Raw genomic sequence first — 27,028 nt, forward strand, 5'->3', positions numbered from 1 at the left:
CAGATGTCAGAGACGTCAGTCAGCCTCTTTCATGGGCCACCCTAAAACTAGTACAATAAGCTTAGGAAGGAGTGGCCACAGTGGCAGTGATGGAGGCCACACATGGGCTCCCACCGACCAAGACTGATCCAGCTACTGATGTTGCCAAATGTCCAGTATGCTAGCAACAGAGCTCACTGCTGAGCCACTGATATGGCACTATCCCTGAAGGAGACCTTGGTAGCTAGTTGACTACATAAGGTCCCTTCCATCCTGGAAGGGCCAGAGATTTGTTTGAACAGTGATAGACATGTATTTCAGGTATGTGTTTGCCTTTCCTGCTCAGGGGATCTCTAACACAAAAATCTAAGGGCTTACAGAGTATGATTGATTTATCAACAGGGTTTTGCATATAACATCACATCACAGCATAACAGCAGGAGATGCAGCAGTGGGCACACAACCACAGGCTCCACTGGTTTTATCACCTACCACATCACTTCAGTGCCCTCAACATGACAGAATGATGGAAGGGCCTGTTGAGGGCACAGCTGAGGCAACGCTTGGCTATGATACACTGAGGTTGGCGTCACAACCTTCAGGATGCAGTTTACATGCTAGATAAGTAACCTTTATATGGTGCTGTGTCCTTAATAGGTAGAACACATAGGTCCAGGAACCAAGGAGTGGAAGTACAAAAGGACTCAACATCAAAACTACGTGGGGTGTTTAGATGGACACAATAGCTCATGTCTGCAATCCCAGTTACTTGGGAGGCTGAGGTGGGAGGATTGCTTGAGGCCAGGAGTTCAAGAGCAGCCTGGGCAACATAAAAGACCCTGTCCCCTTATCTAACAAAACAAAACAAAACACTACTTGTGGAATTTATTCTTCCTATTACCGCAACCCTGAGTTTTGCATATGTAGATGTTATGGTTCCCTGTGGGAAATGTCTCCACCAGGGGACATGGTAAGAGTTGTATTGAACTTTAAGCTATGGCATTTTAAGCTCTTTGTGGCAAGGGACGAATGGTCAAGAAGTCACCATCTTGGCAGGGACTATGAACCTGATTATCAAGAGGCAGGGCTGCTGCTACACAGTGGGAACAGGGAGGACTATGCTTGACACCCAAGTGATCCACTGAGGCTTCTCTTGGTACTTAGGAGAAGTACTAATGGTTTGATGGTAAATGGATAAATACAGCAGCCGGGCCTGAGAAGAACCTGCCAACTAGGGGCTCAGATCCTCATGGCTGAAGGTCTGGGTCAATCCTCCAACTATGCCATTTAGACTAGCAGAGGTGTTAGCCAAGGGTGAGAGAAATCTAGAATTGATAGTAGAGGAGGCATTTCATGAGTATCCATTGTAGTCTTGATACCAGCTGCAGTGGCAGTGGCTGTAGCTCATTCCATTGACCTTTCTCCAGGAATAGAGCCCTGCAGTATCCTGAAGGAGCTGTTCCCAGGATTTATATGAAGCAAAAAGATCTAAGTGGCACAAGGGGCAAACTGTTACGAATGCTGTGCTGTGTTACTGAGATTTCTCCCTTTGGGACTGGAAGATCTATTCCCTCAGCCACAGGAAAGGTTGGCTGACGGCTGCAAGTTCTTAGATGCAGACAGCCAGCTCATCCAAGGTCATGCTCCCTTCTCATGGACAGCTCACAAAGACTCATCTATGTGTGGGTATAGAGTCTCAGAGCTCACGATCCACTTGGAACAACTCGGAAGAAACATCCCAACTTCAGAACTCTCTCTGTGGTCAGCTGATGCCTTGTGATTGTACTGCAGCTCAATTTATTCCTCTCTAATTCTGTTTCCTTCTCGTTCTGCACAGGTGTTGATCCTAAGGCAACTCCATCATTAACTTCCTCCATGCTATTCATCATCTCAGAGTTTGCTTCTCATAGAACACAACTCATAGGAATATGTTTATAGCATTTTACTTTTGGTGACAGTTGTAAATTATACCCTGATCTTTCTGTTAATAAATCTGAGATTGTTTAATAGGAACTTAGTTAGTTTTATGCCCAATGGGGTATTACCGTCAAGAGACCTATTTTTGGCTTCCATATGATATAGCAGAGAAAACAAGGCACGTTTTAGAAAACATACCTGTTGATTTGTATCACTAGTTAAGTGCTAGGTTTTACACTTCTAAAGGAGAGGTAGGTAGTCAAGGTTTTGTTTAAAACATGACATTTTTGTTAAAAAAGATCTTAAACTTGCCACAAAGGAACTGTAGAGTATTTCTCTTTTGTAGAAACACTTTGAGTTTTAGCTTTGCAAAGTCCTGACTTAAATACCAGTTTTACTCTTTATTAGCTGTATAACTTTAGAACAACTAGCCTAATTTAGCTAAGTTTGTCTAGGGAGAGCAGTATAGGAAGGGGTTAATTGTGTGGACTCCAGAGCCAGATCACCTGGATTGAAAATTCTGTCGCTTACCAACTAGATAAGCTTAGATGAGTTATCTAACCTCTCTATACCTCAATTTCCTCCTCTTTCAGGTGAGCATAATGATAGTGCCTACTTTGTAGGTTTGTTAAGAAGATTAAATGAATTAATACACGTAAAGTTCTAGAGACAATACCATTGAGCAAGTGATCAATAAACATGAGCAATTATCACTACCTGTACTATAGGTTAACAATACTCGCCCAAGGGGTTGTGGTGAAGATTAAATGAGGCAATGTATATGATATAGTTAGCTAAGTGTTTGGCACATAGTAAGCCCCTAAAAAATTGTAATCATGAAAATGTATGTTGATTGACAGATACAGCCCAAAAGGTAAAAGAGTAAGAATTTAAAAACCTGGCCGGGTGCGGTGGCTCAAGCCTGTAATCCCAGCACTTTGGGAGGCCGAGATGGGCGGATCATGAGGTCAGGAGATCGAGACCATCCTGGCTAACACGGTGAAACCTTGTCTCTACTAAAAAATACAAAAAACTAGCCGGGCGAGGTGGCGGACATCTGTAGTCCCAGCTACTCGGGAGGCTGAGGCAGGAGAATGGCGTAAACCTGGGAGGCGGAGCTTGCAGTGAGCCAAGATAGGGCCACTGCACTCCAGCCTGGGCGACAGAGCGAGACTCCGTCTCAAAAAAAAAAAAAAAATAATTTAAAAACCTACACAACTTTAAAAAATTTAAGAGTAAGAATTTTAAAAACTACACAAGCTATTTCATTATATTATTTTAAAGATTACATCTATGTGTTAGGTGATGGGAATACAGAGGGAAACAAGGGCACACCAGATGGTATTTGTCCTTGAGCTTAGTCTAACAGGGTTTGAATGAGAGTGGATGTAATATGTTAGTCTTGCCTGGCACTAAGGAAGGTATTACGTGAGTGCAACAGTAATTGTGGTTTTTGCATTGTTGGAATTTGCCGTTTGATATTGGAATGCATTCTTAAATAAATGTGCTTACGTTATACATCATTTTAATGGGCATTTCTCGCTTTACGTTTTTGTGTTGATGACTTATTACTTGCTGTTTATTTTATGTTTATTTTAGACTATGGAAATGATATTAAGACAAAAAGCAAATTCAAACTATTTTCTTATTTGAGTTCAAAACAGATCTTAAAGCAGCGGAGACCACTCGCAATATCAACAGCATGTTTGGTGCAGGAACTGCTAACAAACATGCAGTGCAGCCGTGGTTAAGACATTTTGCAAAAAGATGAGAGCCTTGAAGATAAGGAGTGTAGTGGCCGGCCATGGGAATTTGACAGAGACCAACTGAGAGCAATCATTGAAGCTGATCCTCTTACAACTACACAAGAAGTTGCCGAAGAACTCAACATTGACCATTCTACAGGTCATTCAGCATTTGAAGCAAATTGGAAAGGTGAAAAAGCCTGATAAGTGGGTGCCTCATGAGCTGAGCGAGAATAAAAAACATCGCCGTTTTGAAGTGTCATCTTCCCTACTCTACACAACAACAACCAATTATTTCTTGATCTGATTGTGACGTGCGACAAAAAGTGGATTTTATGCGACAGCCGGCAATTACCAACTCAGTGGTTGGACGGAGAAGAAGCTCCAAATTACTTCCCAAAGCCAAACTTGCACCAAAAAAAGGTCATGGTCATTGCTGCCAGTCTGATCCACTATAGCTTTCTGAATCCTGGCGAAACCATTACATTTGAGAAGCATGCTCAGCAAATCGATGAGATGCACCGAAAACTGCAACTCCTGCAGCCAGCATTGGTCAACAGAAAGGCCAAATTCTGCTCGACGAGAATGCCCGACTGCAGGTTGTAGAACTAATACTTCAAAAGTTGAATGAATTGGACTACGAAGTTTTGCCTCATTCTCCATATTCACCTGACTTCTTGCCAACTGACTACCACTCCTTCAAGCATCTCGGCAACGTTTTGCAGGGAAAATGCTTCCACAACCAGTAGAATGCAGAAAACGCTTTCCAAGAGGTCGTCGAATCCAAAAGCATGGATTTTTATGCTACAGGAATACAAACTTATTTCCCAATGGCAAAAATGTATTGATTGTAATGGTTCCTATTTTGATTAATAAAGATGATAATAAATTATACTAATTAGATAATTAATAAAGTTATAATGATTTAAAATTCATGGTCCAGGCCCAGTGCAGTGGCTCACGCCTGTAATCCCAGCACTTTGGGAGGCCAAGGGAGGAGGATCACTTGAGGTCAGGAGTTTGAGACCAGTGTAGCCAACATAGTGAAACCCCGTCTCTACTGAAAATACAAAAAATAAGCTGGGGTCGGTGGTGGGCACCTGTAATCCCAGCTACTTGGGAGGCAGAGGCAGGAGAATCATTTGAATCCGGGAGGTGGAGGTTGCAGTGAGCCAAGATCATGCCACTGCACTCCAGCCTGGGTAACGGAGGGAGGCTCCATCTAAAAAAATAAAATAAAATAAAATAAAATAAAACAAAATAAAATTCACAGCCCAAAACTGCAATTACTTTTGCACCTACCTAGATAGATGGATAAATATTATCAGCCACATAGAAGAAACAGTATATAAACTGTATAGTTTTTTTTTTTTTTTTCTTCCGAGATGTGGTCTAGCTCTGTTACCCAGGCTGGAGTACAGTGGTATGATCTCAGCTCACAGTAGCTTCCAACTTCTGGGCTCGAGCGATCCTCTCACCTCAGCCTCCCAAGTAGCTGGGACCACAGATGCACACCACCATGCCCAGCTGTTTTTTCTTTTGTATTTTTGGTAAAGACAGGGTCTTGTTATATTGCCCAGGCTAGATTTTTTGTTTGTTTGTTTGTTTGTTTGTGTGTGAGGAACAAAGTCTTGCTCTGTCACCCAGTCTGGAGTGCAGTGGTGCGATCATGGCTCACTGCAACCTCCACCTCCCAGGCTTAAGCAGCCTTGAGCTCCTGGCCTCAAGTGTTCCTCCTGCCTGAGTCTCCCAAGTAGCTAGGACTACAGGCATGTGCCACCACGCCTGGCTAATACAGATACACACACACACACACACACACACACACACATATATATATGTATATATATTTTTTGAGACATCATGTTGCCCAGGCTGGCCTCAAACTCCTGGCCTCAAGTGATCCTCCCACTTTGGCCTCCCAAAGTGCTAGTATTACAGGTGTGGCCATCATTCCTGGCCTTGTGTAGGCTTCCTTTTTTTTTTTTTTTTTTTTTGAGACGGAGTGTTGCTCTGTCACCCAGGCTGGAGTGCTGTGGCCGGATCTCAGCTCACTGCAAGCTCCGCCTCCCGAGTTCACGCCATTCTCCTGCCTCAGCCTCCCGGGTAGCTGGGACTATAGGCGCCGCCACCTCGCCTGGCTAGTTTTTTGTAGTTTTTAGTAGAGGCGGGGTTTCACCGTGTTAGCCAGGATGGTCTCGATCTCCTGACCTCGTGATCCGCCCGTCTCGGCCTCCCAAAGTGCTGGGATTACAGGCTTGAGCCACCATGCCCGGCAGGTTTTCAAATTCTTACTCTTTTACCTTTTGGTTCTATTTTTCAATCAACTATTTACCATAATTACAGAGTTTTTTGGGGGTTTGTGGGCAAAGGGTTAAAAACTTCTTCCAATTTGTACTTTTGAGCAATAGTCTAATTCGTAGCCAATTTTCCTGTCTGATATACAATCGACAAAAACCTGCTGAGGACCAAGCCACCAGGGATTAACAGTTAAGATTACTCAAAATTTAGTGGATAAAATGCAAATAACTATAATACATTTTACATTATAGATGTTTTTTCAAATCTATAATAATGATAAAATGCTAAGATAGCGAAGGGATGGGAATGGCTGATTTTGCAGAAGCTTTTTGTCTCCATTCCCTCAGCATGTTGTCTGCCTTACCAGTTGGGTCACTGTTGAAAATATTAATACAATTGATCTTTCAGAACCCTATTTGTCTTCCTAGGTTTATATGTACCAAACCAGGGTTTTTCAGCTTTGGCATCACTGACTTTTTTTTTTTTTTTTTTTGTTAGAGCTAGAGACTCACTATGTTGCCCAGGCTGGCCCCAAGCTCCTAGACTCAAGTGGTTCTCCTGCCTCAGCCTGCTGAGTATCTGGGACTGCAAGTGCACACCACTGCACCTGGCTATTGACATTTCTGACAGGGTATGTCTTTGTTCTAGGAAGGCTATTCTGTGGATTGTAGGAAGTTTACAGCCTTTCTGATCTCTACTCATTACTTGCCTAGTAGCACTTTCTCCCCTAGAACTCGACAATCAAAAAGGTCTCCAGGCTGGGCGCAGTGGCTCTTGCCTGTAATCCCAGTACTCTGGGAGGCTGAGGTGGACAGATCACTTGAGGTCAGGAGTTCAAGATGGGTCTAGCCAACACGGTGAAACCCCATCTCTACTAAAAATGCAAAAATTAGCCTGGTGTGGTGCTGGATGCTTGTAGTCCCAGCTACTCAGGAGGCTGAGGCAGGAGAATCACTTAAACCCAGGAGGCAGATGTTGCAGTGAGCCAAGATTGTGCCATTGCACTTCAGCCTGGGGGATAAGAGTTCGTCTCAAACACACACACACACACACACACACACACACACCTTAGTGGCAATAAATATTAATAAATAATGAACATTTCAAAATTTTATAGTTTCTTTGGATCAGAAATTTGAGAGAGGATTACCTTGGTGGTTTTGTCAAGGAGATTTTCATGAAATTGCAGTCAATTTGTCAGCTGAGGCTGCAGTCATCTGAAGAGTTAATGAGTACAAAAGGATCAGCTTCCAAGATGGCTCGCTCACATGGCTGGCAAGTTAGTTCTGGCTATTTCCAGGCGACCTCAGTTTCTCACTATGTGGACCTCTCCATTGGACTTCTCTCAAAGTGAGTGACCCAAGAGGGAGCAAGTCAGAAGCAGCCATGAAAGTCACACACATCACTTCCATCTTATTCTGTTGGTCACACAGACCAGCGTTGACAGCATTTGAGAAGGGACTATAAAGGAGTGTAAATACTGGAAGGCAAGGATCATTGGGGAATATCTTAGAAGTTGGCTACTATAATACAGTCATTAAAAAAAAAACATATTGGAGAAATTATTTAGAAAGGAGAATAAAGAGACAACTAGATGGAAAATAGAAAAGAAGAGATAAGAAAATGACATAATCAGTTCAGGAAGTCCAGTATGTGACTAATAGAAGACCCAGGATGAAAGAGGAGAGGAAAAGATGGGAAGAAATTACCAGAGAAATTTAGCAAGGTTTCAAGATACCAAGTTATTGTAGAAAAGTCACACACAAACACATGCACAAGCAATGAACAATTAGAAAATAATTTTTTAAAATAAAATTTTAAATTTGGTATAGAGATGGGGTCTTGCCATGTTGCCCAGGCTGGGCTTGAACTCCTGGGGTCAGGCAATCCTCCTGCCTTGGCCTCCCAAAGTGCTGGGATTACAGGTGTGAGCCACTACACCTGGCAAGAAAATAAAAAAATGTTTAATAACATTTACAATAGTGTCAAAAAATAAATGCTTAGAAAAAAATTTATCAAAAGATGTAAAAGGTACTGAAAACTGCAAAACATTGCCGAAAGAAATTAAAGCTATTTTGTCTACTTATTTAGAAAACTAGAGAAATACACCATATTCATGGATTGCAAGGCCCAATATTGTTAAGGTGCCAATTTTCCCCAAATTGAGGTGTAGGTTCAACTCATTTCCAATCAGCAGATTTTGTTTTTTGGAGAATTGGATTAACAACTTATAAATGTATATTGGAATACAAGAATTTAGAATAGCCAATGCATTCTTGATAAATAATAAATTGGAATAATTACAGCACTTTACTTCAGGATTTACTATAAAGCTATTGTATTGAAGACAGCGTAGTATTGCATAAAGATAGATCAATGGAAAAGACTAGTAATTTTACAAATAGGCTCACAATTATACAGTCAATAGATTTTTGACAAAAACACCAAAGATGTGTGTGTGTGTGTGTGTGTGTACATATATATATATATATATTTTTTTTTTTTTTTTTTGAGACAGAGTCTCACTCTGTGGCCCAAGCTGGAGTACCATGGCCCGATCTTGGCTCATCGTAACCTCTGCCTCCCGGGCTCAAATTATTCTTTTGCCTCAGCCTCCCAAGTAGCTGGGAGGCGCATAGTCATGCGCCACCACGCCCAGTTAATTTTTATATTTTTTAGTAGAGACAGGGTTGCACCATACTGGCCAGGCTGGTCTCGAACTCCTCACCTCAGGTGACCCACCTACCTCAGCCTCCCAAAGTGCTGGGATTACAGACATGAGCCACCGCGCCAACACCAAAGATTATTTAAGGCGGAAAGGAAAGTGTTTGCAACAAACGGTGCTGGAACCATGTAGACACAAATAAGCTCTCAAATCTTATCCCATACTATTTGCAAATTTTAGTTTGAGATGGATCTCATTTTACACCTAAATGTAAAAGTCCAAATTCTCAAGTCATCAACAGACATTGTTAGGAAAGTAAATAAGCACACAGAGTGGGAGAAAATATTTTCAATTACTATATTTGATACAGGACTTATATTCAAAGTATTTAATAAACTATAACTCAATAATGAGAAAATAAACATCTTAACTAAAAATTGGCAGTCTTGACAGTCACTTCCCAAAGGGAGGTATATGTGAATGATCCATATGCACATGAATAAGTATTCAGAATCATTAATCATCAGGGAAAAGCAAATTAAAACCACATTGAGAAAACCACATACTCAAGAATGACTAATGTTAAAAACACTGACAACACTAAATGTTAGCAAGGATGTAGAAACATTAATATTTCACATACTCGTGATGGGAGGATAAAATGGCCCAACCAGTTTAAAAAGTGATGTGGCATTTTCTTGTAAAATTAAATATACACCTACCTAACCCAGCAATTCTACTTTGGTTAGGTTCACAAAAAAGGTGTGTACATAGCAGCACTTTATTCACAATAGAAAAAAAGGGAAAAAAGATGTCCACTGACAGGAAAAAAGGTATTTTGTGGTCTCTTCACACAATGGAATACTACAATAAGCAATGAAATGGAACAAACTGCTGATGCATACAACAACATAAACAAGTATCAAAATCATTTTGCTTGAATGAAACAAGACACAAAAGAACACTTGTGGTAGGATTCCATTATTATTTCGCTACAGAACACCAACTAACCAATATCAAAAAAATCAGAACAGTGGTTGCATCTAGGAGATGGGATTGATTGAGAGAGGATGTGAGAAAGTTTTTTGAGGTTGATGGCAGTCATCTATATCTTGATGAAGGTGTGGGTTAAATAAACATATGCTTTTTTTTTTTTTTTTTTTAAGAGTCAGGGCCTGACTCTGCAGCCTAAACTGGAGTGCAGTGGCACCACTGTGGCTCACTATAGCCTGGAACTCCTGGACTCAAGCAATTCTCCTGCTTCAGCCTCCTGAGCGGCTGTGACTACAGGCACGACCCACCACCTGGCTAATTCTTAAATTTTTTATAGAGACAAGGGTCTTGCTCCATCATCCAGGCTGGAGTGCAATGACACGACCATTGCAGCCTCAAACTCCTGGCCTCATGCAATCCTCCTGCATTGGCTTCCCAAAGTGCTGAGATTATAGACATGAGCCACTGTGCCCTGCAACACCATGCACAATCTAAATGTATGCATTTGTCAAAACTGATCAAACTGCACACTTAAGACTAACATATGTCACTGTATGTACATTATATCCATTATATCTCAATTTAAAAAGAAAAGAGGAATAGTGAGATAAAATATTAAGTGTTGGTACATTTAAGAAAAAAACCTGTATATTGTGAAAAAAAAGTATGGCTTTTATAATTGTAATTTTTTTAAAAAAGAATATTTACCATGATTACAGCTGCACTCACTGAAGTTTTTAAGCAAAATCTATTCTATCTGCTCTGGGACGTTAAAGGAAAAAAGTTGTTTTATACTTCACTGGCATGCTTTAAATTGTATTTTCTTTTTAAGTTAAATTAATTTATTATTTATTTTTTGAGACAGGGTCTCGCTCTGTTGCTCAGGCTGGAGTGCACTGGTGCAATCTCGGCTCACTGCAAACTCTGCCTCCCTGGCTCAAGTTATCCTCCCACCTCAGCCTCCTGAGTAGCTGGTACAATAGGCACATGCCACCACACCTAGCTAATTTTTGTGCTTTTGTAAGAGACGAGGTCTCACCATGTTGCCCAGGCTGGTCTCAAACTCCTGGGCTCAAGTGATCCACCCACCTCTGTCTCTCAATGTGTTGGGATTACAGATGTGAGCCACTGCGCCCAGCCTAAATTGTATTTTCTTTCTTTATCCCTTTTGTGTATTTGTATTTTATTCTCTTCCCTTAACTTTGCCAGTGAACTCTGCAAACAGTTGCTCCCTGACACTCTCACAGTTATTAATGTGAATTTTTAGTCTTTGTGAATTTGAATAAATGACTTTTTCTCTTAATTGGTTTCTGATAGATAAAAGCTCAGATTATCTTACCATCTAATACATTTTGACCTAAACTCGGTACTTTTGTTGATGAAAGTCAATCCCTATAAGTTAGTCACATTTTCTTCACACCCCCCCACCTTTTTTTTTTTTTTTTGGCAGAGGGCAAATATAGAGATGCCACAGTTCTCAGCTGGTGAAACACTGTACTGCTCACAATCTAACTCTAACATTCTGACTTTCTGAATAGATTGATAGGTAGGCAGACAGATAAACAACCAGTTCAAAATTCTGTTGCTCCTTGTGTTTATTATAATAGCACAATTATTGATTGGGTTTTGATCAGTAGAATAAATAATTAGTACAAATTGGTCTCTAGTGTGACTTTCTTTGCCACATCTTATTTATACTCGGCTTGACTAGTATTTCTTTGCCTGTGTGACATTTTCATCTATTCTTTTGCTATGTTGATATTTAAGTCCCAGAAAAGGGTAGGTAGGAACCAGAGTAGCTCTCAAGGTGACAGGCAAATCTTCAAAGTGAAAAAAAGTTTTTTTCACTTTTATTAATTAAAGATTTGCATTGTTTTTGCTGTTTTCTTTTCGCAGTTCAAATAGACAGCAATATCAGTGTTACTATAGTTATTTATTTTTTGAGACGGAGTCTCGCTCTGTCACCAGGCTGGAGTGCAGTAGCGCGATCTCTGCTCACTGCAAACTCCGCCTCCCAGGTTTAAGTGATCCTCCTGCCTCAGCCTACCGAGTAGCTGGGATTACAGACGTGCACCACCATGCCCGGCTGATTTTTGTATTTTTAGTAGAGACGGGGTTTCGCCATGTTGGCCAGGCTGGTCTTAAACTCCTGACCTCAAGTGATCCTCCCCCCTCTGCCTCCCAAAGTGCTGGAATTACAGGCCGTGAGCCACCACGCCTGGCCCAAATATGTGCATTTAAAGCTACAAATTTTCCTTTTACACAGTGTCAGCTGCATTCCACAAATTTGATATGTTGTATTATTTTTATTTCAATTTATTTTTATTTTTATTATTTTTTATTTTTGAGACAGAGTCTTGCTCTGTCGCTCAGGCTGGAGTGCAGTGGCTCTATCTCGGGTCACTGCAGCCTCCGCTTACCGGGTTCAAGAGATACTCGTGCCTGATCTCAGGTGATCCGCCTGCCTTGACCTCCCAAAGTGCTGGGATTACAAGTGTGAGCCTCCGTGCTCGGCCTCAACTTTTTAAATTTCCATTGATCTCTTCTTTGACCTACAGATTTGGAATTATGTTGCTTGATCTCCAATATTTCCGGAATTTTCTGGCTTTTTTAGGTTGATTTCTAGTTTTAGTTCTATTGCGGTTACAGATGATACTCTGATTTCAATCCTCTTAAATTTGAGACACACTGAGGATTAAGTATAAAAAAAATTTTTTTGAGAACTGTTTTATGGCCTTGCCTCACAAACTTGATTTTGTTTTGTTAAGCTGGGGTAATTATAGTGCGTTCAGTGATAGATTTTTCTTCTGCTTTGGTAATGCGTAGAGTGCACTGTGGCCCTTCAAATCCCACACGGTACTTTGAAATCCCACACGATATTTTCCTCATCTGGAGGTCCTACAGGTTTACACTAGGGAGGAGGATCCAGTTCAGGCCAGCGTAGTCTTCAGTTGCACCGCGGGACTTTTGGGGGAACGGCTTTGCCCTCTCAGAACGGCTGGGCGGAACGGTGGGTTTGTGAGCCCTCCAGGCTCAGGGTGGGTCCCTCAGGGGCCATCTGGGGACTTTGGGAGGCAATGAAAGTTGTATCCTAGGATTTTTTCTAGTGGTCTTCTCTTTAGAGGTGAGAAAGCCAAGTTAAGAAAACCCAGACTCAGACGGAGGCTGAGCGGGGCTGCGCTCAGGCAAGGGGGCAGAACGCCTCCCCCTGGACGAAGAGAGCACATCTCTTACGAGGCCTAAGGAAGCAGGGCTCCCATTTGCCTCGGCAACCCAGGGACCCAGCCAAGGAGAGCGCCTCCAGAAGAACCCTTCCTTCCTCTCCTCCTTCCTTCCCAGCCGCTCAAACTTTCACAGAAACTGGGTGTGGCAAAGAGGAAAGACACAGAACAGCTAGTCCGGTGACCAGAGAGGGGGCAAGGAGGAGCCCGCGAACCCGCGTTTGCCCGGGCCCCGCCCACTCGACGTCATTTGCCCGACCCTCCCCGCCCTCCAAGGGGTGGAGCCTAAGGCCCCGCCTCCAAGCGGCCTCTCCCCGCAGTGTCGGGCGGCCAGTAGGGCGGGGCATGAGGCCGAGAGAGGGACGGGTGCGGGGGGAGGGGGAGAGGAAGGGAGTGGTCACGTGTGGCGGGCGGCCCGAGGTCACGTGACGGGGCGCCGGAGCGGAGGGAGCCGGGGCTGGGAGTTCTCCTGAGGAAAGAGGAGTGGAGTGGAGGAGACGCGGCGGCGGCGCTGACAATGGTGAGTGCGCGGCGGCCCGCGCTCGCCTCCCGCCCTCGCCCCGGAGCGCGCGGCGAGCTGGCCAACCGCGGGTCGGGCGTAGCCGGAGGAGGGGACGGGCGAGCAGGGCGGGGAGCGGGATTAGGCCTGTCGGGCCACCCCTGGGTCTGGGAAAAGCGGGCGGCGCCACCTCTTCTCGGTCTCGGCGAGGCCCGAGCACCTACGGGCGGCGGCGGCGTGCTCTCCTGGCCATGTCGGAGCCTCTGCCCGCGTTCTTCGAAGGCCTGTGGGTGGCTCTGGCTGGCGACTCGGACCCCGCCTCTGCGGGGCTAGTCGCCGCCTCCCCTTCTTAGGTAGCCAGTGCCTGTTCTCCTCCCGGGCAGCCTCTCTTCCATCCAGATGGGGTGACCCGGGAGCCCCCCAGCTCCGGACTCTGCGGGGGACTTGGGCACTCAGTGTGTCAAGAACTTGATAAACTGATATTTTAAAACCTCACTATGGTGACATTCTTTGATTTCATGACCCCAGTTGAAGACTTGCAGTTGACACTTGGAAAATAGAGAAAAATAACAGGACGTTGGAATGGGGGACATCTTTAACTCCAGAGACGCCCGTTTGGTGCCCTCCGTTTTAAGCATTGGCTCTCATTTCCATCCCCAAGCTGTTTCTCTGAACTTAACGCTCTGGGTTGTTGAAACGGCCTGGGAAGCAGAGGAGGGAGAGCAATCAGTGCTCTCACCACAGTCCGTGGAAGCACTATCCTGGGCATAATGATATTTAGCTGGGTGTCGGCAGTGTCGTCTAGGTTAGATCTCATTTTACCCGTTTTCTGGTAGTAGTCAATTCGCTTCATTTAGCGTCTACTGTATGCTCTCCTAATACTACCTGCTCTTCCCAAAGCTCACTGATTCAATAGACTGCTTGAGACTTTTGGCTAAAAGGCCAAGCCAGGTATATATTTTAAAAGCTACTTTGAATAAATAACTTTTAAAATCAGTAATGGTGTTGCTTTCATTAAAAAAAAAAAAATCCAGAAGTTCATGTTCATTCTTAGAGCTTTTTTTCTTTCATTCAACAAATAATTGCTCAGGTGTGCCCAGGGGACTCGAGTAAAGTGGAAACAGCTCTCGTAACTTACAATGTAGGGAGAGATAAACATTTATTTGTGTAAATTATTTGTTTAACGTGGAAATTAGAATTGTGACAGTTACTAAGAAGGAAGTATTGGGGGACCTTGCCTAGTCAGGGAGTTAGGGCAGGCCTCTTTAATTGAATATCATTTGAAAAGAAAACTTAAAAAGTCTTCCTATTTTTTGCTTACATTTGTAATTATTACTTTTAAGACGCTTTTTTGAATTATGTTCATGAGCAGTTTATTTTTATTTTCAAGTTACTCAAACTAAATTGTAAAACTTTAAAACATTGAAATGGGCACAGATGAATATATGTATGAAAATTTGCTGTTTCATTGCTTGTGTATGGGCTAAGTGAATGAATTGAGAGTCAGCCTTCCACTTCAGAAATGCAATGAGTTGTATTTCTTTACATCCAGTGGACTTGATGAAATTCCTTCAGTGAGGACTAAAAAGTTGCCTTTTTATGTATCTACATGTATTTTTGCTAATTGCTAATGCTCAATATTGGGTTTACAAATTATATGAAAAATCTTAAAGTAAGTGATAGGAGGTTTAGAACAAGATGAGAAAACTGTAAAAACAATTGCTAACATGTTTTTATAGTCATATAATTGCAGTCCAGTTATTTAAAAGCTCCTTAAGAGTTTTAACTTGCATATTAATAGTTAATCCTGAAAATTGCAATATTCCAAACGCGCCCTTGAAGATATTTTTACCAAAAGAACTGAGTAGTATTTCTGCACTTATCTCACCGAGTGCGGTGGCTCACGCCTGTAATCCCAGCACTTTGGGAGGCCGAGGTGGGCGGATCACTTGAAGTCGGGAGTTTTGAGACCAGCCTAACCAACATGGCAAAACCCTGCCTTGGGTAAAAATACAAAACAAAAAAAATTGGCTAGGTGTGGTGGCGCATTCCTGTAGTCCCAGCTACTCGGGAAGCGGAAGCTGCCTGACCAACATGGTGAAACCGCGTCTCAACTAAAAATAAAAAAAGTAGGCGTGGTGGGCCCACCTGTAATCCCAGCTACTCAGGAGGCTGAGGCAGGAGAATCACTTGAACCCGGGAGGCGGAGGTTGCAGTGATCCGAGATCGCGCCACTGTACTCCAGCCTGGCGACAGAGTGAGATTCCATCTCAAAAAAAAAAAAAAAAATCTCAAAATTGAATTGCCATCTACATCATATCCTAACCCTCAACAAATTTCATTCTCTTTCCTTCCAGTCTTTACCAGTTTGACAGTTCTGTATTTTACTTCCTCTTTAACATATCAGAAGTATTAGAATTTGATTTAGAATACTTAGAAAAATAATTTAATTTCATTACCCTTTATTTCAAATGACAGAAGTTGCCCGTCTTGGAAAAAACTTTGAAAGCAAGACTTTGGGTAGAGATGTTTCTCTTTCAACTCTTTCTAAAAGACAAGCTTTTTTCCTCAGTTATTTTGCTTTTTGTTCTCTACCTGTAAAATGTAAGATATCCACAATTTTCTGAAGGTGTTTTTTAGTAAGTCTCGTTCTTTTATTATTATTATTATTTTTGAGATGGAGTCTCGCTCTGTCGCCCAGGCTGGAGTGCAGTGGCGTGATCTTGGCTCACTGCAACTTCCACCTCCCGAGCAGCTGGAACTACAGGAATGGGCCACCACACGCGGCCAATTTTTTTTTTGTATTTTTAGTGGAGATGGGGTTTTGCCATGTTGGCAAGGCTGGTCTCAAACTCCTGACCTCAAGTGATCCGTCCGCCTTGGCCTCCCAAACTGTTGGGATTACAGGCGGGAGCCGCTGTGCTTGGCCAACTAGTTCATTTTTGATGTGCCCTAATATAAAAAAAACTGAATGTTAACCCAATGCTGTATTCTCACGGAATAACTTGTTAAAGTGCAGTAATTTATTATTCAGCCTATTACTTTTTTGCATATGCTATACTAGGCTTTTTAAAAATGCCTTTGATTGCTTCCAATTTTAGTGTTTTGATTGTATTGAAAAATATCTTTTTTTTTTTTTTTTTTTTTTTTGAGACAAGCTCTTGCTCTGCCGCCCAGTCAGGAGTGGCTTACTGCCGCCTCGACTTCCTGGGTTTAGCCTCCCAAGTAGTTGGGATGCAGGCACACACCACTACGCTGGGCTAATTTAAAAAATTTTTGTAAATACGGGGGTCTAGCTCTATTGACCAGGCTGGTCTCGAACTTCTGGGCCCGAGTAATCCTCCTGCTTCAGTCTCCCAAAGTGCTAGGATTACAGGTATGAGCCACTGTGTCCGGCTCCTTTTTTTTTTTTTGAGACGGAGTCTCGCCCTGTCGCCCAGGCTGGAGTGCAGTGGCCGGATCTCAGCTCACTGCAAGCTCCGCCTCCTGGGTTTATGCCATTCTCCTGCCTCAGCCTCCCGCGTAGCTGGGACTACAGGCGCCCGCCAACTAGCTCGGCTAGTTTTTTGTATTTTTTAGTAGAGACGGGGTTTCACCATGTTAGCCAGGATGGTCTCGATCTCCTGACCTCGCGATCCGCCCGTCTTGGCCTCTCAAAGTGCTGGGATTACAGGCTTGAGCCACCGTGCCCGGCCACTGGCTTTTTTTTTTTTTTTAATTGTGAAATGTTTCTTGCATCCAGAAAATAATAGAGGATAACACATAGTTTTTCACATATTTTTAATGGTTAGGAATTTAAAAATTTAAAGAATGGTGTCAAAACATTGTTTATCATTACATTGTTAGTTAATTGTGAAATTTTATAAAATGAACTTGGTTTATACTATTTTAATTAGTGGCAATTTTAGTTCTATTAAAATTTTATTTAACTTTGGTGATTTTATTTTATTTTTTTCAGACAGAGTCTCACTCTGTTGCCCAGGCTGGAGTGCAGTGGCACCATCTCGGCTCACTGCAACTTATGCCTCCTGGGTTCAAGCGATTCTCCTGCCTCAGCCTCCCAAGTAGCTGGGACTACAAGTGCATGCCAACATGTTCAGCAAATTTTTTCTATTTTTATTAGAGATGGGGTTTCACCATGTTAGTCAGGATGGTCTCGATCTCCTGACCTTGTGATCTGCGTGCCTCGGCCTCCCAAAGTGCTGGGATTACGGGCGTGAGTCACCGTGCCTGGCGATTTGATCTTTTAATGTCAACTTTCAAATCCCAAGTGGAACTCTATGTGTGTTAAGTATATGCATGTGGAAAAAAGTTATAATACTTCCTTTTCTCTGTAAAACAATTTTTATAGTTTTCAAATCGTATTTTTCTTTTAAGTAGCTCTGGGAAGTGTCAGAAGGAATGAGAAAATTAATTTTAAGGCCAAGCAAGGTGGCTCATGCCTGTAATCCCAGCACTTTGGGAGGCTGAGGTGGGCGGATCACTTGAGCCCAGGAGTTTGCGCCTGGCCTGGGCCATGTGGCAGAAACCCTGTCTCTACAAAAAATAAGAAAACGAGCCAGGTTTGGTGGCGAGCACCTGTAGTCCCAGCTACTTGGGAGGCTGAGGTGGGAGGCTTGCTTGAGCCCAGGAGGCGGAGGTTGCAGTCACCTGAGATCATACCGCTGCACTCCAACCTGGGTTACAGAGTGCGACTGTGTCTCAAAAAAAAAAAATTATTTTTAATTTTTCTGTCTCTGTTTTATAACTGAAATGAGTTAATGTGGATGTCATAAGGAAGGAGAGTTCATTCTTATTGCTCTCTCTGCCAATTAGCATTATCCTTCAATATAACCAATTTTGTTTTCCATCTAAAATAGACTGCTACTTGAAGATGTTGTCTTCTACCCTTTCGTGATTGCTCCTCCCGCACAACCCCTCTACCCTGCTAGCTTAGCACATATTTGATTACTAAATGTGAGCTACTTGATTTTGAGCTGCTATACATTCTCATTTCTGTAGCCCTTAAGAGAAAATGTACTATAGTATTTCAAAATTTACCATTTTGAGCAAGTTTTTGGAGTATGGAAGCTACCTAGGAATGGACAGTGTATGTGACCTATCACTGATGCTTTCCATTCTCTTTTTTTCTAAATTAGTTCAGAATAGTTTTCTGATTAAAATTAGTTTTCTGGTTAAAGTTTGACTTTGTTATTTGTAATTTTGCCAGAAAAGATTAAAACATCTTGTCAAAAAGAAAGTTGTTTTTTTTTTTTTTTTTGAAACGGAGTCTCACTGTCGCCAGGGCTGGAATGCAGTGGCGTGATCTCAGCTCACTGCTACCTCCGCCTCCTGGGTGCAAGCGATTCTCCTGCCTCAAGAGCGCACCACTACGCCCAGTTAATTTTTTGTATTTTTAGTAGAGACGGGGTTTCACCATGTTGGCCAGGCTGGTCTCGAACTCCTGACCTCGTGATTTGCCCACTTTGGCCTCCCAAAGTGCTGGGATTACAGGTGTGAGCCACTGTGCCCGGCCTAAAAAGAAAATTTGCTACATATGTCAAAAGTACTAATCTGGTAATTCTTTTAGTTGGTTTCTTAAAATTATCCCTTTTGTTAATATAGGATTTAGGAAAACAGCATCTCATTTGAGTATAGTATCACCTTGTGCCCTACATGGCCACGAAGTAAGCTAACTTAAAGCAAACTAATGACTCTCCTAAGTGGGGACAGAACCGAGGTTTAATATAAATTCCATCGACATAGTTTGCTACTGTACCAATGCTAGTTTTCTCAGAAAGGCTAATGTTATCAACTGTTCCAGATTTCAGTTAATTTCTCTTGTATATTTGTTTATTTTCTGTTATTAGAATGGTATGTGTTTGTTCAAAATTAACATTCAACAGGTATTTTAATGCCTTCTGCTAAATGCCATATGCTGCCTTACATGAGCCTTATGGAGTTTACAGTTCAGTAGGAGAGTCAGGTACTAAATAAATAAGCCTTGTGAAACCGAAATTTGGAGAATCCAGTTTTGATTAGGAAGTCAAGGAAGGTCTCATGGATAGGGAGTCAAACTGAAACTCAAAGGATGAATTAGGTTAAGAATACTTTGCTTGGCTCTAAGACAAGAAGAACACTAGCAAATTGGAACTTTTGAAGAAAGAACTCTGAATGTTGGAGGCTGAGGGGCTGGAGAGAAGAATAGTGTCGGATATATGTAGACCACATTAGAGAATACATTGTGTGTGTGTTTGTGTTTAAAATAACAATTGAAGTAAAGTAACTATAGAAAAGTACACGAATAGGTGTATAGCTTAATTTTCACCAAGTGAAATGCCTTTGTATCAAATGCTCAGATAAAAAAAACAGCCAGAACATTGCTAGCAGCCAGAAGCTCCCTTTGTGCTTTCTTTCAGTCACTGCCTAACTTGTAATACCGTAATGTACCTTACATGTTTTTTACTTACTATGTGAGTGGAGTTATACATACATTTTGTGTATTCCTTTTGTGTCTGGCCTCTTTCAGTCAACATTATGTGTATGTGATTCATTCTTGTGTGTAGTTGTATCTTCTCTAATTCTATTGCTGTTTGGTGTCCCCATTTATATGAATATATACTAAAATGTATGTATCCATTCTTCTGTTGATTGATATTTGGATGTTTCTATTTGGGGGTATTATGAATAACACTTATGAATGTTCTTTTTTTTTTTAAGACAAATTCTTGCTCTGTTGCCCAGGCTAGAGTGCAGTGGTGCGATCTTGGCTCACTGCAACCTCTGCCTCCCGGATCCAAGTGATTGTCCTGCCTCAGCCTCCCGAGTAGCTGGTACTGCAGGCATGCACCACCATGCCTGACTAATTTTTGTATTACAGACGGGGTTTCACCACGTTGGGCAGGCTTGTCCCAAACTCCTGACCTCAAGTGATCTGCCATAGGTCATAGGTAATTAAATTCAAATTATAAAATGTAGTGTCTGACTAAACATGATAATTATGACCATTTTCATTTTATTTCAGAGTTTTCTTGGAGGCTTTTTTGGTCCAATTTGTGAGATCGATATTGTTCTTAATGATGGGGAAACCAGGAAAATGGCAGAAATGAAAACTGAAGATGGCAAAGTGGAAAAACACTATCTCTTCTATGATGGAGAATCTGTTTCAGGAAAGGTAAATCTTTTGTTTGACAAAACTATCTAATTGTAAGATATCAGAATTAGTTATCAAAGTGGTTTGTGCTGTTTCTTAAATTTGAATACTTTTGTGAGGGAGAGAGATTTTTTTTTCCCCCAAAGGTCAGCTAAAATATTTGATTGATTAGAATATAATCTTCCCTGCAAAGGAACGATTCTTACCCTGGAAGGCTTTCAAGGGAAGAGCCTCTAAATTTCATGTAGAATTTTCTGTTTAAGTCTCCTGTGTGGTTCATGAAAACAAAATTTTTTTTTCTGTTTGTGATTATGTGCTTCTGTCTAGTTTCAGACAGTTTCTCCAGATTAGAGCTGTAATTTGCCCAAAGTTTGTTTTTCCTTTAACATTAAGTTAGAGATTGAGAGTAATTCTCTGGTATAACTTTCTAAAGGTTTTTTCACATTCTTTGTAACTCTCTGTACTGCTACTGTTGTGTCTGTTGATCTTATTTCTAGCTACTCTTTAGAGCACTTCAGTACTTTTGAGATGTGTCTATGCATGGTCAGATATGTTTATGACGCCTTCTATAAGGTTTCACTTTTTTCTCCTTTTCTTTATCCAGTAATGTATACGGTTTTTTGTTTTGGGGTTTTTTTGTTGTTGTTGTTTTTGAAATAGAGTCTCACTCTGTTGCTCAAGCTGGAGTGCGGTGGTGTGATCATGGCTTACTGCAGCCTTGTACTCCTTGGACTCAGGTGATTCTCCCACCTCATCCTCTGTGGTAACTGGGACTATAGGCACACACCACCACCTCAGCTAATTTTTGTATTTTTTTGTAGAGATGGGGTTTCTCCATGTTGCCCAGGTTGGTCTTGAGCTTCTGGGCTCAAGCAACCCACCCACCTAGGCCTACAAAATTGCTGGGATTACAGGTTTGAGCCACCACAGCTGGCTGATTATTCTTATATTTTAGGGAATATGATCAATACTTATTAGTGATCAGTGATAGTGGAGAATGGTAATACTATAGACAAAAGCAAGCCACAAAACATTTGAAATAATTTTTAAAATAGAAAATACTAGGATTTTTCTCCCCTGCTTGTTCAGTTAATATATTCATGTGGTAGACAGTTTTGGAAATAAAATATATATAGTCTCTTCATATAGAAATAATTCACTGTTAAAATTTGGGTATTGTTTCCTCTAATATTTATGTATATGTAATATATTAAGCATACCTTTTCCTCTATTGTTTGATATTTAAGCAGTTTCTGTTTTTCAGATGGCTTTCTTCATATCTTTGGTAATATGGACATCTGTATATATAAATTTTTCTCTAAATTTCCGTAGGACAAGATTATTTCCTTAGAATAGATTCTTGAAAGTGAGCTGCTGGGCCACAATTCATGAAATATCTGAAGGATCTTAATACACATTAATCTGGAAAATGAATTTGCATTAAATTACATGTCCACCTATGGGTCTTTTTCACCCAAGGCAGCACCGAATATGATCACTTTGTAATCTTTGCTATTTTGATAGGCAGAAACAATCTTATTATTTTAATTTGCATTTCTTTGGTTACTAGAGAAATTCAACTTAGATTTACCAGCCATTTGAGGTTTTTTTTTTTTTTTGGACTGCATTGTCTCTTCTGGTCCTTTGCCAGATTACCTATTGGGGTCTTAGTGTTGAATCTGAAGTGAATTTTTTGGTTTTCAACTTTACTTTACTTGTATTCTTCCTTTTAAAAGATGGGAAAAGAGGCTGGGCGCGGTGGCTCAAGCCTGTAATCCCAGCACTTTGGGAGGCCGAGACGGGCGGATCACGAGGTCAGGAGATCGAGACCATCCTGGCTAACACAGTGAAACCCCGTCTCTACTAAAAAATACAAAAAACTAGCCGGGCGAGGTGGCGGGCGCCTGTAGTCCCAGCTACTCGGGAGGCTGAGGCAGGAGAATGGCGTAAACCCGGGAGGTGGAGCTTGCAGTGAGCTGAGATCCGGCCACTGCACTCCAGCCTGGGCGACAGAGCGAGACTCCGTCTCAAAAAAAAAAGATGGGAAAAGGAAAAGGCCAAGTGCAGTGGCTCACACTTTTAATCCCAGCAGTTTGGGAGGCCGAGGAGGGAGGATCGCTTGAGCCCAGGAATTTGAGCCAGCCTCGGCAACATGGGGAGACTCTGTATCTATTAAAACAAAACAAAACAAAAAACGGAGAAAAAGAGAGGCCTAAAGAAGAGCAGACAATCATCAAAAGGATGGAGCATGTCAAATGAAAGAAGAGTAAAAGTAGTAGTGTTTGGCCTATTGAAATGACTTGTAATGGGCTGGGGGTATAGTAATACGAATCTAGATTTCTTTCTAGGGAGAGAGAACCTAATATCTCAGATATTTCCTTTATAGATATGACATGTAACTATCTCTCCTGCTAATTTGTAAGCTCCTTAAGATCAGGGGATCAGAGTGTGCTTCTGTAGTCTCCATAGCATACATCATAGTGTTGATTACATAATAGGCTTTCACTAAATATTTATTTGGTTTATTTACTGTTTTTAAATCTTGTAGAGAATAGCCCCAGTCTAGTTTAAAGTAATCTTATGTCACCTGGACCAGTTGAAGTTCATGACTGATGTTTATGGGATAAAGGAAAAGGGGGATGTTTAAGGTAAAAATAAAGCTACTCCAGTGTGTTTTTTGTTTTTTGTTTTTTTTTTTTTGAGACAGAGTCTTGCTCTGTCGCCCAGGCTGGAGTGCAGTGGCCGGATCTTGGCTCACTGCAAGCTCCACCTCCTGGGTTTATGCCATTCTCCTGCCTCAGCCTCCCCAGTAGCTGGGACTACAGGTGCCCGCAACCTCGCCCGGCTAGTTTTTTTGTATTTTTTTAGTAGAGACGGGGTTTCACCGGGTTAGCCAGGATGGTCTCGATCTCCTGACCTGGTGATCCGCCTGTCTTGGCCTCCCAAAGTGCTGGGATTACAGGCTTGAGCCACCGCGCCCGGCCCTCCAGTGTGTTTTTTAAAAAGAATAGTTGGTGTTCAGATTACATTTTGATCCTGGGTGTGGTGGCTAATGCCTGTAATCCCAGCTCTTTGGGAGGCTGAGGAGGGGGAGGCTAAGGAGGGAGGATCGTTTGAGCCTAAGAGTTCAAGACCAGTTTGGGCAATGTAGCAAGATCCCGTCTCTAACATTAAGTAAATACTTTTTTTTTAAATTACATTTTGGAGGCCGGGTGAGGTGGCTCACACCTGTAATTTGGGAGGCCAGGGTGGGCGGATCACTTGAGGTCAGGAGTTCGAGACCAACCTGGCCAACATGATGAAACCCTGTCTCTACTAAAAATACAAAAATTAGTCCAGTGTGGTGGCACACGCCTATATTCCCATCCACTCTGGAGTCTGAGGCAGGAGAATTGCTTGAACTTGGGAGGCAGAGGCCGCAGTGAGCTAAGATCGTGCCACTGCACTCCACCCTGGTTGACAGAGCAAGACCCTGTCTCCAAAAAATAAATAAATAAATAAATAAAAATAAAAATTACATTTTGGAATGGCTAGAAATCATACGTAGACCTGATCAACTATATATAGCATTTTTTAAAATGATAAGCTCTCTTATAGGTAAGTATTTTCAGTTCAAAAGTTACTGTATCTTGAATCTGATTGTTTATTGGTCTGAGATTTTTTTCGTTTTAAATGTTTTCATTGAAAAACAAAACACATGTAGAAAACCATCACAACAAAAATAAATTATTATAAGGCATATTTTCTTATAATCATCATCCAAGTCAAGAAGTAGTACTTTGCCAGCTACCCCACGTGTCCTGTCTCCATCACACTCCCATCCCCTCAAAAGTAACCACTGTACTGACTTTTATAGTAGCACTTTCTTGTGTTTCTTGTTTAGTCTTGCTCATTTAAGAAAAATTTGATATGGTTTAAAAATCTCTCTTAATCCCAGGTTCCCTCTTTATACCTTTCTTTAACTTATAATATCTGTTGAAGAACACTTTGGTCATTTGAATTGTAGGGTTCTCTATGTTTGTGTATTCCTGGTACAGTTATTGCCTTTAAGTTGGCAGGTAGGTCCAGAGGCTTGAATCAGACTCAAGTTTGATTCTTCTTTGATCAAGATCTTCAAAGATCTTTGATTCTTCGTCTTGCTCTGTTACCTGCCTCAGCCTCCTGAGTAGCTGGGATTACAGGCATGCACCACCACACCCAGCTAATTTTTGTATTTTTATTTTTAGTAGAGAGGTGGTTTTACCATGTTGGGTCAGGCTGGTCTCGAACTCCTGACCTCGTGATCCACCTGCCTCGGCCTCCCAAAGTGCTGGGATTACAGGTGTGAGCCACCGCACCCAGCTTGTCTTTTTTCTTTTTTGCAACTGTTGATACTCAGTACCCAGATTGATTTAACTCACTGGGAGTTGCAGAATGGTGATACTTTAAATTCTGTCATTTTGTTTTTACTTATTAGATGGAATACATTTATAAAGAGATGTTATCTATCTCTTGTGACCTAGTGGTACAGCTCATATAGAAAAAAGAATGCTTGACCTTTTTCCTTTTTTGGCTACTTATTTATTTAGAGACGGAGCCTCACTCTGTTGCCCAGGCTGGAGTGCAGTGGTGTGATCTCAGTTCGCTGCAACCTCCATCTCCCGGATTCAAGTGATTCTCCTGCCTCAGCCCCCCAAAGTGCTGGGATTACAGGTGTGAGCCACCGCACCCGGCCTTTGACCTGTTTTAAAAAATAATAAATTGATTCCTTATCCTGCAAAGGTGTAAACTATTAGTTTTATTTCTCAATAACATTTATAAACTCATGATTTAAACATACTTGATGTTTATAAATATTGCCCTATTGAAGCTCCAGTTGTACAATCCTGTGTAACAAATTACCACAAACTTAGCAGCCTAAAATAACAAATTTATGTCTTAGGATTTTTGTGAGTTAAAAGTCCAGGTATGGGTTAGATGGGTCCTATGCTCAGGGACTTACCAGGTTAAAATCAGTCCAAGGTTGCAGTCTCGTCTGAAGTTCAGGATTCTCTTCCAGGCTTACTGGTTTTTGGCAGAAATTTCCTTGTAGTGCTATTACTGATACCCTTGTTTCTTGTGCAGTTGGCTGTCTGCTCCTAGAGGTTGCCCTTAGATCTTTACTGAGTGGCCCCTTTCTCTCAGTTTGCGTTATCTTCAAGGCCAGGAGGAGAACATTGCTCTGACATTCATCTTCTTTTAAAGAGCTTACCTGGTTTGATCAGTTCCAGCTAGGATAATCTCCCTTTTGATGAACTAAAAAAATCAACTGATTAGTAACCTCATCATAGGAGTGGTATCCTGTCATATTCACTGGACTCACCCACACTCAAGAGGATTATAGAGATGTGCACACCATGGGATAGTAATATTGAGGGCTATCTTAGAATTCTGCCTACCACATTTGTATTCACTCTTATGTCTTTTGGACTTGGGGGCCCTATGATTTTTCTTTTTTTTAAGCCGTATTGATACACACACACACACACACACACCATAAAAATTCACCTATTTTATGATTCCTTATCTTAAAATTTTTGGTAAATTTAGAGTTGTACAGCCATCACCACTAATTCCAGAACATTTTCATTACTCCAGAAATTTTTTTAAATGCTGAACCATTAGCAGTCATTCTCCATTTCCCCTCCTTCCAGTCTCTGACAACCACTGATCTCTGTTTCTATGAATTTGCCTATTCTGAACATTGCATATAAGTGGAATTATATAATATGTGGTCTTTTTCTGTTTTGTTTCTTTCAGTTAGTATAATGTATTTGAGATTCATCAATACCGTAGCATTTGTTGTTAGTATATCATTGATGAATAGTATTCCATTTTATGGCTATACCACATTCTTATTTACACATTCACCAGTTGGTGGGTATTTGGGATGTTTGTATTTTTTTGCTGTTGTGACTAATGCTGATGTGAACATTTGTGTAGCAGTTTTGTGTGGACCTATGTTTTTCTCTTGAGCATGTACCTACGAGTGGAATTGCTGTCTTATGTTAAATATGTTTAAGTTTTTAATAAACTGCCAAAAACCCTGGGAGTTTTTGGTGGCTTTCTTGCTAACTGGTATGACAAGATGTTTAAGGGTCTTTTATGTTTCTGCTTCATACCTGCACTCAGCCATATGTTTCAAGGCCATAGTTGCATGCAAAGATGGCTCATTGCTACTGTGTTGGACATTATTTCTAGGCTGCTCAGTGGATAAATGGGGAGGGTTTTTAAAATATAGATTTAATAAATACATGTATTTTTATTTGTGTAGATTATTAAAGATAAAATACTTCAGGAATCATACTGTGATTTCTAATTCAATTTGAGAATTAGAAGTTTTTACTTAACCTCTTATGTTACATGTGTATCTCCTTTCTTCTGCATCAAAAATACTGATTTTCAGAGTCAAAGGGGAAGATGTAATTAACATATCCCATAATTTACTCATTGTCTTTACGCCACATTATATACCTAATAGTCTCAGAATAACGATACTAATATTACCACTACCAATGTGATTATGAAGTTAGTTAAAAAAAATTTAGCGTTTGCTAT

General features: G+C 41.4%; 1 protein-coding gene across 1 annotated transcript in view; it reads left to right on the forward strand.

Annotated features, from left to right (window-relative positions):
* The first annotated feature begins 13,093 nt into the window (after positions 1–13,093).
* The window catches only part of VPS26A (VPS26, retromer complex component A), a 53,145-nt gene continuing 39,210 nt past the window's right edge, over positions 13,094–27,028 (forward strand). Inside the window, exons 1-2 of the mRNA XM_033208771.1 lie at positions 13,094–13,341; positions 20,324–20,473. Of these exons, the coding sequence (XP_033064662.1) occupies positions 13,339–13,341; positions 20,324–20,473 (153 nt within the window). The 5' untranslated portion in view covers positions 13,094–13,338. The remainder of the gene's footprint in view (positions 13,342–20,323; positions 20,474–27,028) is intronic.

Source organism: Trachypithecus francoisi, unplaced genomic scaffold (assembly GCF_009764315.1).
Source record: "Trachypithecus francoisi isolate TF-2019V2 unplaced genomic scaffold, Tfra_2.0 Lachesis_group9, whole genome shotgun sequence".
NCBI classification, from domain to species: domain Eukaryota; kingdom Metazoa; phylum Chordata; class Mammalia; order Primates; family Cercopithecidae; genus Trachypithecus; species Trachypithecus francoisi.